We start from the raw sequence: 18,309 nt of genomic DNA, 5'->3' as shown, positions 1-18,309 counted from the left end.
ACACACACACACACACACACACACACACACACACACACACACACACACACACGCACTTGCATGACTGACATATTCTAATACTTCCCCTTTAAAAAGCATCAGAGCGCTGCCCCTTCATTCAGTGTGATAGATATCAGAAAGTCATTAACGGTAATTTGCCTCATGGACCAGACCAGGTGCTACCTACCTCCAGAGAGACTCCATGTGTAACATCTAATGGGTCAATGACATTTCCCAGAGATTTACTCATCTTTCTGCCATGTTTATCTCTCACCAGAGAGTGAAGGAGAACCTGAAAGGCATAATGGAAAGAGGAAAGGGAAAGAGAAAAACAGCAGGATGGGCTGACACAGTAATCAATTAATAGTGTTTGCACTGTACTGTTTTGTTTTAGGTTTGTCATTGTCTAAGAACCTGTTTAAAGGGCAGCTGTCCAGTCAGCTCTGTGCCCAGCATCACCATCCTCGCCACCCAGAAGAAGATGAGGTCACTGCCCGTCTCCAGAATGGAACTGGGGTAGAAACGCTGAAGGTCAGTGGTCTGTGGGAAGTGAAGGTGTGGTTATGATACAAAAGGGACAGGGCTGTTTATGGAGGACTATGTTCTGCTGGAATTGGTGCAGTACCTGCTCAGGCCAGCCAAGCATTGCGAAGGGAAACAGCCCTGAGGAGAACCACGTATCCAGGACATCAGGGTCTGCCACAGAAAGTATGAAGATATAACCAATAAAGACATACATGCGTGTATTTAAATAAATGCCAGTTCTACCAGAGCAGCACTACAATGGCAACATTATTTATAGTAGGAGGCTTTTAACTGGTTGGTTTTGCCTCCATTGATTCAAAAATGTATTACCTAATACTCTGTACAGTAGTAGCAGCAGGAGTAGAAGTAGCCTGTTCGATTATTGATTCTGATATTGATATTGGAGAATAAAAAAATTCTGAAATCTATATATCTGTCATGGCTGATGCCAGGCAGCAGGGAATCAACCCGAATGCAGATAGTCCAGGCAGACAAGGGTACAGGTTCAGGTTCAAGATTCAGGAACAAGCTCAGTGGGAAGAACCAAAGAGAAGGGAGGTCTGGACAATGGAGAGCCACAGGGCAGGAGACCTCACATGGAAGACTAGACGGGCAGAGCTACTCTGGAGGCCGCCAGCATTGGCAAGAGCACTCTGGAGGGTGGCCTCAAAGCTTGGGACAGAGATGTTGAGGCTTGAATTAGCAGAGTCGCTCAGAGGCTGTCCAGGAGGCTGGAGGCTGGGAAAGACAACTGGCAACTGAAGATCTGGCTGTAGGTTAGGGCTGGGTGCTGGACAGGTGGACCGTTTGCTACCAGAGCAGAAAGCCGGCGAGGAGAGCACGGCCAGAGGTCCGCGTTAGGAAAGCAGGGCAGGAGTTACCAAAAAACACTGGGGAGTCGGCGATGCCCTCAGCTGTATTCACTCACGGCCCCTTCCATCCGGGAGGCGTTTAAGAGTAGTAAGTGAGGAGTCAGCAGGCAGTCAATGGCAGTACAAAACAGGCATACAAGGTGTTTTGAGAAAGTGTGAGTCACTATAACTAAACACCCAAAATATTATGCAGTTTGCTGCAGCAGAATGAGAGATTAGCCATGGACAGACAGAGGTGCACACTCACTCACTCACTCACTAAATGTAGCAGTAATAGCAAATGTAAAACAACATCTTGGTGGGAATCTGCGGTTAAATGAGTTTTCCCTTCCATTTGCCTAAATGTGATGGTGAATGTAGAGTAGGGTTAAGAGATAAGACAGAGGTGAGTCACCCTGAGTCAAAGTGATGTCTTCTGGCTTCACTCCATATTTAACAGCAGCTCTTTGTCGGGCCTCGTCCTTGCTCTGTCCCCAAACCCACTGCTCCTATCACAAACACACACAGAAACTTCCATCATAGTCTGGGACAGACTGACATTGATATACAAAAAGGGGAGTACATCACCCAGTCATACATTTCTAGATACATTTCTTTTCTATTCAGGGTTGCATTAGATGAAGGGGCTTGAACAAACCCGGTGAGTCTAACAGATGAACCAAACATTTCACAGTAGTATTATTCTTATAACATAAGAATAATCACAAACCCAACCTCTTGTTTGTCAGTAGAATTAGGAAAGTCCACTTGGTAAGCAGGGATCTGATGACCCCACCAAAGCTGCCTGGAAATGCACCAATCACTGCAAGGCAAACAGAGGTACATTGTTGACAACCCATTGGTTGAAAAAAGAGCTCATTCATCAGTGGTGTCATTTCACGCACATATCACACCAGTAACAACAACACACACTGCAATTGTTCCCCCTCACACCACTGTTCAAACACATGGTTCTGTCCAAGTCAAGGGTCAGGACAGCCTACCTGATGTTGGACAGCCAGTTCTTCCATGTCTTCGTGTAGTAGTGAGGCAGGATTTCCAGCTGTCCGTCCTCCACAGCCTGACAGGGAAAGAAATAGTCCCCTTTTTTAGTATTTATTAAATGTGTTCCAAGAGTTCAAGGACGAGATGACATCACCTGACTGCTCTATTCTTCATTATATTTACACGATGGAGCCTGACATGGTTACTAGCATGTGATGCAACTATAAACATTTAAAGTTTCACCTCAATCTCAACATCTCCACCAACTTACCTGGATAGCTTTTTTAGCCATTTCTTCACAGCAAACGAACCACTGCTTCTTTAGAAGAGGTTCAATGATGTCTCCTGAGCGGCTGAGACAAGGAGGGAGGAGTGAAGAAAGACATAGGGGAGAGAAACCACAAACATAGCACTTTACAGTACATTATAATGCCTTTCATTCAAACATGTACAAAGCTGATTCAAGTATTTTAAATACTGCATTCTTTACATCCATGTTTACAAGCTTGTAGTCTTTTTCTAACCTCTTTATTGGCGCATTGCTGTGTTTTGGCTCATTACCGCCACCTGTAGATCAGTAGAATACTGTGCAGCCTAGTGGTAAAATGGTAACCCACTCATAAAAGAAATTGCTCCATAGTTCTACTAGAGGTCAGAAACTCCACATGGCACCTTTAAGGCTTTATGTGCGTAATTAGGACCTAAACCAGGCGGCAACCTCCAGGTCTAAAAAGTGAAGCCAATACAGAAGTGTTTGAAACTTGCATTCTCTCTAATCAGGGGGTAACTCCTCTGTTTGCAAAAAGAAGTCAGATTGTATAGAAGTCCATGAGAAAATGACTATTCTCACTTGATTTGTCACCTCAGTAAACATGAGTTTATGGTCTCAATCTCTAGTTTCAAGTCTTCTTCAATACAGCATGATGTTCATTTATTAAATTATGGCCCATTTAGAGTCAAACAGACCATAAAGCAGGGGATGCTTTCGGGCGGGGCTACATGCTGATTAATAAGTCTCTTTCAAGTCTATTTTCTTTTCTTCTTCCGACTTATGTGCTAAGCTAAATCTGAGGATGTAAAGAAATGTGACTCCTTTGCAGTCTTGGTTTCTCTTTTTTTAACTGGCTAAAAATAACCTTTGCATTAACATGAGCAGAGACATACATGCACACACAAAGTCAGAATAAGTACCTGCAGACGGGTAAAGTCATGGCGTGATTCTTCTTTCCTCTGAACAGCCTCTTCTCAACCAGGGCATCCACAATGAGCTGTCTGGCATCAAACCGCTTCACCCCCTGAACACAGACAAAGTGACAGAAAAGGATAAAGAAACATCGAACCTGCTTTTTCTATCACTAATGTCCAGCAGTGTTTTACATGACCCCGTGTTTTGACCATTGCAACATATCCAGATAATCATCTTTCTTCAACACACATATAGAAACACAAAGTGTACAGATAATAACAGTGGTGTTCGTGCACCTCGAGCCATTGTCCACAGGGCGGACTCATGGTCCCATCTCCTCCAATCACAGTAAGACGTGGCAGTGAGTGTCTCTGTGACAGCAGGAAGTCAGCATGGTCATGAGCAGGGGTCACCTTCACTGCACCTACAGAACACAAACACAGGGACGTGATCAACACGAGCAGCTCAGATCACATGACAGCAACAGCATTCACTCTGTGTCCAGGGTAAAGGTGAACAAGCCCGTCAGGCTTTGGATGTTCAGTTTTTGATGAGACGGTGTCAGAGGTGTTCAGACAGTAGTGTTGCTGTCACCAGTTCCTAGCTCCATGTCCACCATTGAATCAGTGATGATGGGCAGGAGTTGGTTGGTGAAGGGGTGTCTGCACTGCTTCCCATGAACAGCCTGGAACAAAGTGGACCAATAGGAAAGATATTACTAAAGATATGTTATAAGAGATATATGCTCACAAAAGACTGTGATCCAAATGTGCTTTCTTCAACTTCAACTCATTATATTTAGCCCTTTAGGTCATTAGAGCTCTATCTTTTATTGTTTCTACCCCTTATACCTTTTAAAATATATAATACAAGCTTTTATCACATGTTTTTACAATGTAACTCAATGGGAGACATCTTCAAATCCTCTGAAACCTTCTCCACTTCTGCACACTTATTTCAGACATCATTTAATATTTAAACAGGTTACAAGACTTTGAACTATTAAAGTTTTTAACATCTTTTACAGTCTACATTTTCAAATATTTTTCAAAGATGGTCTTTCAAAAGGTATTGATTAAATCTTTACTTTATTGTAAGCAATAACTGTAAACATCCAGTCCAAATTTGAAAAAGCAGGTACATTTTTACAATTGTTTTGACAAATAGTTTTGCAGTAAAATATCCATCCATTTCAAAAACTACACTGAAGAGTAACTATACCCCCAAATCACTTTATTCAGCTGAAAATGAATGTCCTAGCTACAGTGGGCATGGAAGATGAGCTGATGAAAGACCCGACTGGGCCTTTAGCAGAGCTGCTTTATGGTAATATTTGATTTGTAGCTTGATTTGTCAGACGTTCTGGCTGTTTTCTCCATAAGCTTTGCCTCAACTGATTTTTCAGAACACTTACTTACACATTCATCCTCTCATCACTCTAGACTTATTACAGCAGAATGACTAAGTGAAAACAGGATTTTAGATTTTTTTCAAACATATTAGACAGAAACCGAAAATATTACATTGACGTATTAAGTATTGCGACCCTTAACTCAGTACTTAGTTGAAGCACCTTAAGCAGCCTTGAGTCTACTGGGGTATGATCATCTTTGCACACCTTGATTTGGGGATTTCTGTCATTCTTCTCTGCAGATCCTCTCAAGCACTGTCAGGTTGAATGGGGTCCATCCATGGACGACCATTTTCAGGTCTCCAGAGATGGGTTCAAGTCTGGGTTCAGGATGTGCCACTTAAAGAAATTTACAGAGTCGTCCCAAAGCCACTCCTGCTTTGTCTTGGTTGTCTGCTTTGGGTCATTGTTCTGTTGGAAGGTGAACCTTCAGCCCGGTCTGAGGTCCTGAGCAAGACCAGGTATTCATTAATAAGTGTCTCTGTACTTTGCTCCTTTCAGCTTCACCTCAACCCTGACCATTACCCCAGTCCCCGCCACTGAAAAACACCCCCACAGCCACTCTGCCATGAGGCCCAGATGGGAGTTTTGCAGTGATGGTTGTCCTTCTGCAAGTTCCTCCTCATCTCCTCACAGGATCTCTGGAGCTCAGCCACAGTGCATTGGCCGAGCTGCCGGCTCTAGGACGAGTCCTGGTTCTCCAGACTTCTTCCATTTAAGAATTACGGAGGCCACTGGGCTCTTGGGAACCTGCAAGGCAGCAGAATGTTCTTGTAGCCTAACCCAGATCTCTGCTTGAAACAATCCTCTGGAAGCTCTGCAGGCAGTACCTTCATGTCACGGCCCTGTTTCCGCTCTGCTATGCATTGTGAGCTGTGTGTCTTACCCAATTGATTGAATTCAATTCAGTCAAGCTGTAGAAGCATCTCAAAGATGATCAAGAGGAATATGAGCTCCATTTCAAGTGTGGAGGATCTGAATACTTCTGTCAATGAGGTATAGTAGTTTTTCTTGAAATATATTTTGTAAAGAAATCTGAAATCCTGTTTTGGCTTCATCATTATAAGGTATTGACACCAGCACATCAATACTTTTGGGTTTGTGATCTCTAACAAAAAAACAATCTAGGTGACGCTCCGTGTTGTTTCAGATGGATAGGATTTGCTAAATGATCCACAAAGAGGAGTTTTCTCTTGTAACTTCTGACATAGTGCCAATTAAATAACCATTCAGACCCTCAAGTGGTAAAATGATCAAATGTTTTAATGTTTTTTTTCTTTGCTCCAACATCATTAATCATCTCACTACCCCTAAAATGTATCTGGTGACACTTTGAAGGGCCCCGACCCCTTGGTTGGGAAACATTGAACTAAACTGTATATAAAGTAGTTCAAACTAGCTCCACCTCAAGGAGCTACAACAGTTTGAATGCAATACTTTTATTTGTAATGGAGTATTTTTTTAAATTATGGTACCACTGAACTTGGTTGATTGTATCCCTATCATCCACACATGCATGTATATATCTTGTTGCATACATATTTATTTGTTAGGGGACAACATAGATGAACATTGTTACATAGGGACAATGCAGCTGATGTAATGTGTACTGGGCATCTAGCTGAAGGTACAGGGCCATGCATAAATACCCCCCCCCTTCACGTTTCTCCAATTCTGTTGCTTTACAACCTGGAATTAAAATTTATTTCTATTTGGATTTTATGTAATGGACCTACACAAAATAGTCAAAATTGATGATGTAAAAAACAGAAAAAGAAATTCTACAAATGAAATAAGTGAAAGGTGGAGCGTGCTTATGCATTCATCTCCTTTGCTATGAAACCCCTAAATACGATCCGGTATGACCAATTACCTTCAAAGTTCACATAATTAATTAAATAAAGTCCAGCTGTGTGCAATTTAAGGGTCACATGATCTGTCACATGATCTGACGGAGCACCATTAAATCCATTGTTACAGAATGGATAGAATATGGCACCACAACAAACCTGCTAACAGAGGACCAATACTCAGGGACCAGACAAGGAGGACATTAATCACAGAGACAACTAAGAGACCAGAGATAACCCTGAAGGAGCTGAAGGCTCCACAGTATCTGTCCCTAGGACCAAACCTTTATGGAAGAGGGGCCAGAATAAGACACTGCCTAAAGACAAAAATAAGAAAACATGTTTGGAGTTCACCTAAAGGCATGTGGGAGACTCCAAATGTGTTTTCCTATTTTTGTCTTTGAGCTGTGAAAAAGGGTCCTATGCCCAGTATGTTTTCTAGATAGGACAGGGTTGTCTCTAGTTTGGAGCCTCCCCACTATTCCTTATTTCATTCATTGGTGTCTCGCATCAATTAAAACTTCTGTCAACTAGAAGTACCGTCGGTTGCATGCTACTGCAAACCGGACAAGGAGCCGTTTACATCCATATCTGTCCAAAATGTCATCACTTTTTCATACTAGACATTTGTGTGAAATTGTCATAATTAACGTATGAATTCTTGAGTTATGGCCAAAACCGTGTTTTGTGAGGTCACAGTGACCTTTTGACCATCAAATTGTAATAAGTTCATTCTTGAGTCCAACTGGACATATGTTCCAAATTAGAAGGCATTGCTGAGATAACTCGTTCAGCAGATAGAGACGGACGGACAGAGGATAAAAACTGGTACTAGCCTGATACCGAGGATCGTCAGGGTGAACAGCTACAGCCACATCTCCCAGCATGGTCTCAGGACGAGTGGTGGAAACAGCCACCTCTCCATCTAAAACACAGGGAAAAGTGAGGCAACATCTAACAGAACAAGCACAACATGCATCATATTTCCAGACAGTCACAAACACTCACCGTGACCTTCTAAAGGGTAGGCGAAGGTAAGCATTGTTCCAAACTCCACCTTGTCTTCATAACCAGGAACAGACAGCATGGTCTGTCCAGACAGCTCCTTGGAGTCAACCTGACAGCAAATAAATACACAGGCTGATGTACATATGCCATTCTCTACAGTTGATGGGCCATGTTTAGCAGGCGGCAACACACAGTGTGGGTTGGAGCGTGAAAATTCATTCTTGACCTTGGAAATAGCTTGACAAAAACTAAATCTTGACTCAAAGTCCTCTTACTAGCTTTTTCCAGAGCTTTCAACTGCATCTGGCAGTCGGTCTCTCTCAGTGGATCCAGTTTGCTCAGTTGTGTACAGGAAACCCACTGCCCCCCATGATCACCTGGCATCACATACCAAAGGTCCATCCTTACTGTATGTCATGTGATGACAAATAAGATATCTCCTTGACAATGCTGAGAAAACGTAGTTGAAAACTCCAGAAAAAGAAAGTAAATGGACCCCAAGTTAAGACTTTAGAACCAGTGAAAGGAATTCAATGATGACATCATATATTATTTTTTTTGGCATATGGGACTGATGGAAAATGATTTGCAACAAACTGCATACACTCAAGTACACTCTAAAAATATACCTTTATCAACAGTAGACCCGACTTGAGAATATCTCATCACCAAAGGCATGTTGACAGAGTTTGTGCAATTCTATAAAGAAGAATAGAGGAAAGCACTGCAGTGTGTGGATGTTTAAAGCTGGCAGAGAGCTGTGCACAGCCACTGTATCTGCTGCTACATTCTAACTTGATGGGGCGAACACTAGTTATTCTGGGCCAGATTTACTCAGACACATGATGTGTAATTATTAGTGCTGGGCAAGTTAACGCGTTAATTTCGCGTTAACGCATTCATTAATTAACGCCGACAATTATTTTATCGCGCGTTAACGCATTTTTTAAATTTATTATAATTTTTATTTTTTTTTTATTGAAAGACAAGAGACAATACATATACATAACAACAAGAGCATGACAAGAACAGTGGGATAAAAGCCAGCAAACATCCTATAGTCATTCATTTTAGTGCACCTATATGCTGAAATTCACGGTAAACACATTTAAACGGCACAGATCGGGAGCGAGCGAAGGACTTTGAAAGTTAGCGGAAAGATTAACGTGAGACAACATCCGGTTTCCAGAATAAGATGCCAACAAAGTATGAATTATATTCACATTAAGTATAAAACATGCTACCTGCATCTCATGAACCAAATGTTATTGCCCTTTTGTTCATATAGCAGTATAAAAGTGCGCAATACACTACGTTTTAATTCATTATTGAACTTTGCCATAACAATGCGATTAATCGCAAAAAATCCATGCGATTAATCGCGATTAAATATTTTAATCATTGCCCAGCACTAATATTTATCAAGCAGAGCAACAGGTGGGAGTGACAGTTTGTGTCATTTATACAAGTGCCTGCCAGGTGAGCCTCTCTCCACATTGCATACGCAAATAATAGGAGACATGTTGACGGAGGCAGATTATGTATTCCGCTGGATTTACCGAGCTCACTGTCTGGGAAAAGTCTCCGCCTCTGAAAAGGAGATGTAAACAAAGCACAGGTGGAGAGCCACAAGAAGATTGTAGTGGGACAAGAAACAGAAACACAGAACTGTACAGAACTTATTATTAGAAACTAAAACGGAGCAATTAAGCCTCTATCAATGAACACAATATCTGATTACTGTAACACAGAGAACAGTGGTTCCATCAAGTGTAAAATCTCGATCTCCACCTGCTCCACTCGTCTCTCTCCCTACACCGGTTGATTTGTGTTATAAGTCATCTCTTTTTTTGTTGACTACCTCCTAATGTATTAATCATTGAATATATTCTTAAGATTATAATATCAGAATTTTAGGAGCCGTATTTTGAGTAATAGTATCAGTTTTTCTTAGGTGGAGCTGGAATAAATAAGCATTTGTGATCAAGATCACTACATTATGAGGTTCAGAACCAGGATCAGTCCAGGAGCTGACTGCATAATGAGCAGCTGCTGCAGTAAATCAGGAGCTCAATGAAAACCACAGCACACATTGTCTTATAAAATGTTCTAAAACTCAAGTTATTTATATTTATTTGTGGAGAGACTAAAATCTGTCTCTGTTGATCATCTGAACAACTGAAAATAAACCCTATATTTAATGGACTATCTTTTAGAAATTGCTATTAATGTTTGAAGTTAGTTTTTCATTTTCACAGTTGTCCAATTGCTAGAGAGCTGAGCATACCGCTGGTACCCATAAGAGGAAGAGTCTTACTTATTTACATCTCAAATATGTGGTATCCATTATTTTGTCCACCTGTAGTCTTCACTGTATTCACCTCTATGTCAGAGATGGCAGATTCCAGAGCACAGCTCCAGTTGACCAGAGCCTCTGAGCGATAAATCAGACCGGAGTCACTCAGCCTGACAAAGGCCTCAGTCACAGCCCTGCTGAAACCCTGGAATCACATTCAAACACATTACACATCTCATTAAAGCCAACGGTATACTCCAATATACTGACGGTCTTGTGATAATACCCCGCCACGGTAGTAATTATGTTGGTTTATAAATAGATGTAGAATCTATTTATAATAGATCAAAGAACGTATCATGGTTATGACACATCTTAAACCCCTGTGTTCACATACTGGCATGTGCTCGAAAGCTATTGTGATGTGGATACACATGGAGAGCTGCACTGAGTGAACCTCCTGTCCTAAGCTGAGGTCACGTTATAGTTAGTAAGACTGCAGGAACACTGGGGACAATATATGCTCTGCTGACTGACGAATAGTCACTGTTATGTGCAGTGTACAACGTGGGACACGTCTTATAGTATTTGAGTATTAACCTGTGTGTTCATTTAGTTATAATAAATAACTAATCAACACAACTTGACCATATGCTTCTCCAAATATTTTTTACCCATTATCTCAGATTATATGACCCCTGGGGAGCAACATTTTCCAAACTCCATCAGGATCATTTGTGCTTCTACAGACATACACTACACATTTTCCAGGTGCTATGAAAAGAGAGCAACACATATGAGTGGAATCTTACTGGATCCATGGTGAAACACGCTCTGCTCCAGTCCAGAGAAGCTCCGAGCTTCCTCAGCTGGTGGTAGATCTCTTCTCCTGTCCTGGAACACACACAGGGACAGAGTGAAGCTAATATGCTGCAGCCCAAACACAGGATGACGAGGGATGAATGTGAAGACTCACTCGTTCTTCCATTTCCACACCTCACGTAGAAACTGTTTCCTGGTGAAGTCCTGTCTGCGCTTCCCGCTGTCCCTCAGCAGTCTCCTCTCCACCACCGTCTAACACAGACACAAAGGACTACATGAGACGCAGCAGCAGTGAGAGGTTTCTTAAAATCCTGTCCATGCAAAGCCAGAAGAAAATCAACATCACTCACCACCTCACAACCAAACCACTGATATGCTTTCTGTTTAATGAAGAGAACTTTTAAGTGAAGGTGCTGTTTCTTCATGTCATTAAGAAGAACTCCACATGAGAAAACTATTCCCAGTGTACTGCGGTTCAGGAGTTCTAATGGAAGTGATGGGGGGCAAACCCTGCATTGTGAAGCTTCAGCAGTCTGAGTACGTCACATCCAGTAGATCTCACAAAGTTACTGAATAAATGAGGACTGTGGATTTTCTCCATTGGAATGACGTTAGCAGGGGATCAAACCAAAGCAACATTTAAGAAAGAATTGAGAAAACGTGAGCCAATCCTTTAAATCCCAGACTGTCATGAAAGAGGAAGAAGACAAGACGCTGTCATACCTGTGTTGCAATACCTGCATGGTCACATCCAGGGACCCACAGGACTCTGTAGCCCTGCATCCTCCTCCTGATGGATTACAAATTGATATTTTACATTATCAAACAAACGGATCAATTCTTAACTAGCGACAACTGACACTTGACACAACATGCTGCAGATGTTACCATCGAACCAGAGCGTCCTCCACAGCTACAGTGAGAGCGTGGCCCAGGTGCAGAGTACCAGTCACGTTTGGTGGAGGGATACACAGAGCGAAGGTCTGATCCACACCGTGAGACAACCTCTCCTGGTGGACACGACAGGTGTGAGAGTGGGTGTGCCAGAGTCTGTGTTTGATTGGCCACCTGCTACAATGCATTTCAATAATTGCTGGGTGGAGCATTCATTAATGCTATTGACTGTGCTTTTGCTGCTGTGACAAGTCAAATCTTTGCAGTGAAAAAAAAGCCTGGTAATCGGACTCAGCTGAGAACAATGAAGAAAGACGAGTGCAGTTCCTGTTCAGAACACAAACTGGTGAGAACAATACATCAATAACATTTTGACTTGCCTCTTATTACTCCTCATGTTCCTAGTATTGTTACCTGGCTAAACATGCTATTCATTTGAATGACAGGTGGAGGGACATTACAGAAACAGTTTGGGAACAGCAGAGCCAGAAAGCTAATGTGTTCAAGGTGTGGCTCTCCTTGTGATGCGTCTCAGGCTGTGAGTCAGTGTCACAATCACACATAAAAACACAAGTGGCCTTCTGCTTTATGCAAATACAGCTGCCATCCATTAGATTGGTTATATGCAGAGAATGTAAAGAACCAGCAGCATTCGGACTGTTAATGCACAATGCCACTTCATTTAACTGTTCAATGTGTTCTGTGTTATTCTGTATTACATAGATTATATCAAAGGCTGTACTAAAGGGAAGTCAAATATAAATAAATAAGTGAGGGGCCATCACTTTAGTTTGTTCCTCACATGTTGTTCTGGACGAAAGAATCCCTCTTTCTCCCACCACTGATACCAGCTGGACTCCACATACTCTGGACAGTACGAGGACGGGAACAGCAAGCTGGTGTCTGCAGAGCACAACGCACGTTAAAGTGTGCAGAGAGACGCGGTGGACAAGCTGCTGCTGGAAAAGTCAATCACCTTTCTTTGTCCCTGGAGGTGTTTGAGCAGCGTACACGATCTTCTGCTTCTCACCCCATTTCACTGCTTCATCTTCAGCAGTCTGGAAAGCAACAGACCACACAAATAAACCATTTACTGCATATGAACCACTACTTTAATACATCCGGGTGTACCTGGACTGTGTGAGCAATGAACCATGATATCAACTGTGTATATGATATTTGCACCAAAGTATTGATTGCCATGTATAAAATCATATACACCGAGTTACAGGAATAAACCACAGACACATGATACGGGGAAACTAGCATGATGTATGAAAAATAATGTATTGGTTGTTTGATGTGGACATTTAGGCCAAAACATGAGGACACAGAGATATGGGAGGGGGGAGGGGGGTGCATTGTAAATTGACATAAACAGATGACTCGACAAAGAAAGCAAAACAACACATCCACTTTTACATAACCAAATATGACTATTGTCAGAATTAAACATGTACATGAATGAAACTAAAGCTTGGGGGTTTGAAGATGAGTGTTCAACCACTAGTAAGACTCTGTTATGATGGTGTATTATTTCTGGTTTTGCTGCATCAAATATCTGTATTTTACACTTAGTGTTCTCTGAGAAATTGCCTTTTGAAAGCAGATCAGTTTCTTGAATGCTGGAGATTATACCAGAACAACTCGTCAGGCACAGCTGTTGTAGTGATAGAAGTTTTAAGAAGCACCAGATTTCACTGTGTTTACTGCATTTGAAGCGCTGAAGCTTTGAAACTTTTTTTGCACAAATAGAAAGAAAGCCTAATTTTTTTTGTCAGAGTGAGAGTTTATAAGATAAAGTAAAAAAGAGACAATACATTTGCTCATCGAATACATTCCAATGTGTCCAACTTCCTCCAAATAATTTGACTATGTCAGCAGCTAAATTATTTACATAATGATTCTCCCTCATCTTGCTTGTGCAGTTGCACTTAGACATATAAAACCACCTTTAACTGCCCAAAAGCTGCCAAGTAACAGCCCACACTTCACATGCGTAGCTGCAACTCAAATCATCTTTTTAGGCTTCAGGTTTATTTATTTCCATTTCATGCATGAAACTACTGTGATTGTGAGTGGCCCTCTGGGCGCTAACAGAGGTGACCCACACAGCAGGACTGTGGCTGGACATTGTTTCGACACTGATGGAGGACTAAAGCTACTGCTGTGTGCTGCTGTCTCTACAGAGCCTTTATATTTTGAGGACACTATTCCTGTGCTTAAACATGTCTCAAACTGACAAACCTCCACTTGTACATTTTGGGTTTATTCTTAAAGCAGATGGCCACCAATCTCACAAAATACTCCTCCGCCTGTGGAAACAGTTGTACAATGTCTCTGGAGGAGTTCATATTTGCTCCGTCTCCCATTCACTTCTATTAAGGGCTGCACTTCAGGCAAATTCAAGCCTCCGGTGTGATCTCCAGCCAGCTCTGTCAGACTCACCTTTCACTGGGCCAATAGAAACCGTGAAGGCTAATGTGACCATACCTTGAGAAAGTAACCTTGATGATGTCATAGTTTAAAGGATGATCTCTAATTGGGCTTGGAGACTACAAACTGGAGGACTGAGGTTTGACAGTAAAATGCAGCAGGAGGGGTTCCACACCTTCAGTCTCTCTCACTGTGTGTGTCTCTCTCTCTCTCTAACACAGAGTTTTATTCTCACTATATTATTCTTTGAACCGTTTAGACTAGATATATTTTGCTTTGCATGGAGCTTCTTTCCTACTTACACTGTGTTGACTTGACAGTATGGCCTCTTCCCGCTCTCGTCTCCGCCTCTGCTTCTCTGCTTGGGACTGAGATGAAGAGGAGGAAGGTTTTGGTGGGTTGATGGAACAGAGTCTGGCTTCTCCTCTGGCTGTCAGCCTCAAAGTCAGGACACGTCCTGCCCTCCACATCTTCAATAACTACGATAGAAACGAATAAAATAATCAGGTCACGCAAGAGTCGTCTGTAAGTAAGCTAATAAATTAACTTAACGTGAAATAAGTGTATCTGCGGTGACAATTCATATTTCAACTGGCTTAGTGTACTTACTGTGCTTTCAATACACCGAGTGTTCCGAAATGCCAGCCACGACCTTTTACTTAGTCACTTCGCAATTACAAGCCCAAAAAGGTGCATTTCTATCATGCTGTTAATTATGTTAACATTGCATAACTTCGTAGAATAATTGTAATTTCATATCACTCTGTTACAATATGTTTTTCTTTTATTCTTGGCATGTGGGGGATGTTTTGGACGGACAGATAAAATGTCACGGACAACAGGAAATAACTACTGTCCGTCTGGAAATAGCTTCCCCACAACACTACTGCTGTCACGCCAAACCGAGAGAGAGACGAAGCATCCTGCCTACGTTTCAAAATAAAACGACATATGGAAACAATGTTCAATAAAAATGCAATATTAATGGCCTAACTGCTCCTTCATTGGATATATAATATTATGGAATAGCTCGGCGGTTTGGCGTGAGTATTTTGTGTCTATGTGACAGTGACACCATGATTCACATAGCTGATAATCGTTTTGAGGTGAAAATCTTTAACTTCCGTTTGAGTCTGACGAACTCATTTGGCAACTTGACCACATCTCAACATAGTGTTCAACGCCTCACTATCTTCACGTCAACGTTCTTCAATTTGAATACAGTCTGTTAGTTACAGAACTAAAATCTGTCATTGTAACGTTAGCTTTCATAACGAACAGACATTGTCTATCACTGACGGTCGACTCCTGTTCTTCATATTTTAAAGCTAGCTAACGGTAGTGTTAGCCAGCAGCTCCAGGGATGGCGGAGGTTCCCGGGACATCGAGTGAGACGATAACGGAGACTGTTCAGACGAGCACACCGCCGCCGCCCCAGCAGGTAAGCTGGCCAGTCGTGAAGACGTTTGACTGTTTTGCTAAAAGTTCTCTTACTGCAGAGTAAAACCTCTCGGTGGTGTCCAGCCCCAACGAGGCCGCGCTGCTTGCAGACAGCGTTCATGTTGTCATCAGAAGTTGTAACACGGCTGTCAGTCCTACCCCGTGAAGCTTCACGAGGCCTATTCATTACAACATGGCAGTCACGTCACTAGTTACGATGTTAGCTAAGTGAGTTAACGTTACCGTTGACATTACAGCAACCGTATATGTTGGTGCAAAACGTTCTAACGTAGCTAACGTTATGCATTAACGGAGAGTCCTCTGGTTCTCTGCAGGTTCAGGTATTCAACTCAACTCAAGACTGTCTGTCGGTTCTGAAAGAACAGAGCTTCACGTCATATCGTATTCAGACCTGAGAAATGCCCTTCAATGAAACAGACAAATAATGGTAGACAATCATGTATCTGATATACTATAGCTAGCAGCACTGTATACAGTCAAACATGTGGACCACCCTGTCCACGTGCTTCTGCTCTGGGTCTGTTTTTCCTGGTTTGGTCTTTGCCCCTTAGTTTCAATGAAGGGACATTTTAATGCTTCAACAGAGAACACATTAGTGTTCTTCCAACTTTGGGCCCTGTCCAGTTTCAACATGATAATGTCCCCATATACAAAGCCAGGTCCATAAAAACATGTTTCCCCAGTTTGGTGTGGACGAACTTGATTGTCCCGCACAGATCCTTGACCTCGACCCCATCCAACACCTTTGGGATGAACTACAAGATCAATCGCAAGTCAGGAATTTCACATCCCACTATGGCAAGTGGCCTGAATATTCAGGTGTCCACATACTATGGGCCATGGAATAATTGTTTTATTTGCAAAAAAATCTTATCAATCCCACTGATATCCATTAAGTTGGTGAGAACCTAATGGAACAATTATTGACAAGATGATAAGATATTGCTGCATATGTTCAGTATGAAAAATTCGCTTGAACATTATGTCACCAAACTAGTTGCTGAGAGGGAACAGACCAATGTTCCATGTTCTACCTTTGCATCATCCTTTGCGTTGGCCCAGGAGCCAGCAGAGCCTTGTGAATGTGTAGTGCTTGATATGAGGACCTTCTGGCTGTGTGAAGACCCAGTCAAACACTACGTCCAGTTTACATTTGAAGCCCAGCATCTGTCACATGTTACAGGAGGGACGAAGCCTGACAATCAAGCTGAGGAAGAGGAAGACTGAGAAGAAGGTGGAGTGGTCCAGTGACACCGTCGACAACGAGCACCTCGGGAGAAGGTCTTCAAAATGTGAGTTCATCTTCTTCATGAGGCACACTGCAAAGTAATGAATGCACTGGTTCCTTTTCCGTCAGCAAAGGTCGGATAGTTGAATGTGATAGCTGGAGCTGCTTTAGCATGCTGTAACAATGGTATAGGTTGTCCCACATTGTTATGCTGACTTCTGAAGGCCCTATACATTGTGTACATTGTTAGTCCTAAACAGTGGTGCTGTATCTCACTGAGACACGCTCTCCAACCGTTTTAAAGTCTACATGCAAATAGTCAAAATCTAGAAGCAAATTCTCACGTCACTGCTGCTACAACCCATAAATCAACACATCATGTACATAGAATACTCTTCTTTTTCTATTTCTCTTGTACTACTACATATCCTGAAATGTGTTACTGTGATAGTGGCCGCAGGATGAACAGGCTGTGGCTGGGTGGGAATGGTCCTTAACGTTCTCTGAGCTCTTCGGGCTCCTCTTGTCACCTATATCACTGGTGCTCAGTACATGAAGACCAGTTATGTTGTAGGTGGTTTTAATCAGTCATAACAGTACAAAATAGAATCAAAGACACTCTCGCTTCACGGTCTACAAGTTGAGATGTTTTCCAGTGATGCTGGTCTGTCCATCATGCTTAGAGTGCACATGCTAGTGCAGCTAAATGGTGAAGACTCTCCAAAATGTGAAACATAACAGCTGAAACAGGGCTCAGGGGTCGCCCACAGATACCTCACTGACTTATATGTCCAGTTTGTATCACACAAAGCTTGATAGGAACTGAAGTTCAAAATCTCAAATAGAAATAAGTAAAATAGCTAACATGTATTACGATTTTTAATTTTGCAACATCAATATATATTTAATATTATTAAGGCTCAGAATGTCCCATCCGCATGGTTCCCATACGACCGGATTACTGACACCCTCCTCTGTCATTGTACACACATTTACTGTGGATTAGCATAATATAATCAAACTATCCTAAAACATTTATAGCACAATTGACATGCCAAATGATGGCACTCCTTACTCTACTTTACTAATGCTGACCATAACAGCATATGACATGCATAAAGTAGCTGACAGTGTCATAACCCTGTGCATTAAGAGTGAAACCTGAGAAAGCCCAAAGCTGTTCTGTGTCTATACAAATAATCTCAACATTCTGACTTCAGAATGTTATTAATATCAGAACTGAAATAATTCATTTTTCATATGGCCGTTATGCTCTTCTATATATATATACATATATATATCTATCTCTCTCTCTAGATATATATATATATATATA

The 18,309-nt window shown here is 41.9% G+C and overlaps 2 protein-coding genes across 2 annotated transcripts in view; one reads left to right on the top strand and one right to left on the bottom strand.

The window, feature by feature from the left end:
* The window catches only part of vars2 (valyl-tRNA synthetase 2, mitochondrial), a 41,177-nt gene extending 26,031 nt beyond the window's left edge, over positions 1-15,146 (bottom strand). The window contains exons 1-21 of the mRNA XM_031871302.1: positions 14,894-15,146; positions 14,587-14,763; positions 12,825-12,906; positions 12,651-12,751; positions 11,843-11,964; positions 11,678-11,744; positions 11,109-11,206; positions 10,945-11,026; positions 10,218-10,337; positions 7,837-7,945; positions 7,665-7,753; positions 4,162-4,252; positions 3,864-3,991; positions 3,573-3,676; positions 2,653-2,734; positions 2,381-2,457; positions 2,112-2,199; positions 1,792-1,885; positions 626-696; positions 415-540; positions 188-292 (exon numbers count right to left, since the gene is read on the bottom strand). Of these exons, the coding sequence (XP_031727162.1) occupies positions 188-292; positions 415-540; positions 626-696; positions 1,792-1,885; positions 2,112-2,199; positions 2,381-2,457; positions 2,653-2,734; positions 3,573-3,676; positions 3,864-3,991; positions 4,162-4,252; positions 7,665-7,753; positions 7,837-7,945; positions 10,218-10,337; positions 10,945-11,026; positions 11,109-11,206; positions 11,678-11,744; positions 11,843-11,964; positions 12,651-12,751; positions 12,825-12,906; positions 14,587-14,754 (2,004 nt within the window). The 5' untranslated portion in view covers positions 14,755-14,763; positions 14,894-15,146. The remainder of the gene's footprint in view (positions 1-187; positions 293-414; positions 541-625; positions 697-1,791; positions 1,886-2,111; positions 2,200-2,380; positions 2,458-2,652; positions 2,735-3,572; positions 3,677-3,863; positions 3,992-4,161; positions 4,253-7,664; positions 7,754-7,836; positions 7,946-10,217; positions 10,338-10,944; positions 11,027-11,108; positions 11,207-11,677; positions 11,745-11,842; positions 11,965-12,650; positions 12,752-12,824; positions 12,907-14,586; positions 14,764-14,893) is intronic.
* A 255-nt stretch (positions 15,147-15,401) lies between these two features.
* ppp1r11 (protein phosphatase 1, regulatory (inhibitor) subunit 11) overlaps positions 15,402-18,309 on the top strand; it is a 16,157-nt gene continuing 13,249 nt past the window's right edge. Inside the window, exons 1-2 of the mRNA XM_031871309.1 lie at positions 15,402-15,725; positions 16,929-17,037. Of these exons, the coding sequence (XP_031727169.1) occupies positions 15,648-15,725; positions 16,929-17,037 (187 nt within the window). The 5' untranslated portion in view covers positions 15,402-15,647. The remainder of the gene's footprint in view (positions 15,726-16,928; positions 17,038-18,309) is intronic.

This window comes from Anarrhichthys ocellatus, unplaced genomic scaffold (genome assembly GCF_004355925.1).
Source record: "Anarrhichthys ocellatus isolate YVR2014 unplaced genomic scaffold, GSC_Weel_1.0 scaffold57, whole genome shotgun sequence".
NCBI lineage: Eukaryota > Metazoa > Chordata > Actinopteri > Perciformes > Anarhichadidae > Anarrhichthys > Anarrhichthys ocellatus.
This window is presented reverse-complemented; position numbering and strand designations above follow the sequence as displayed.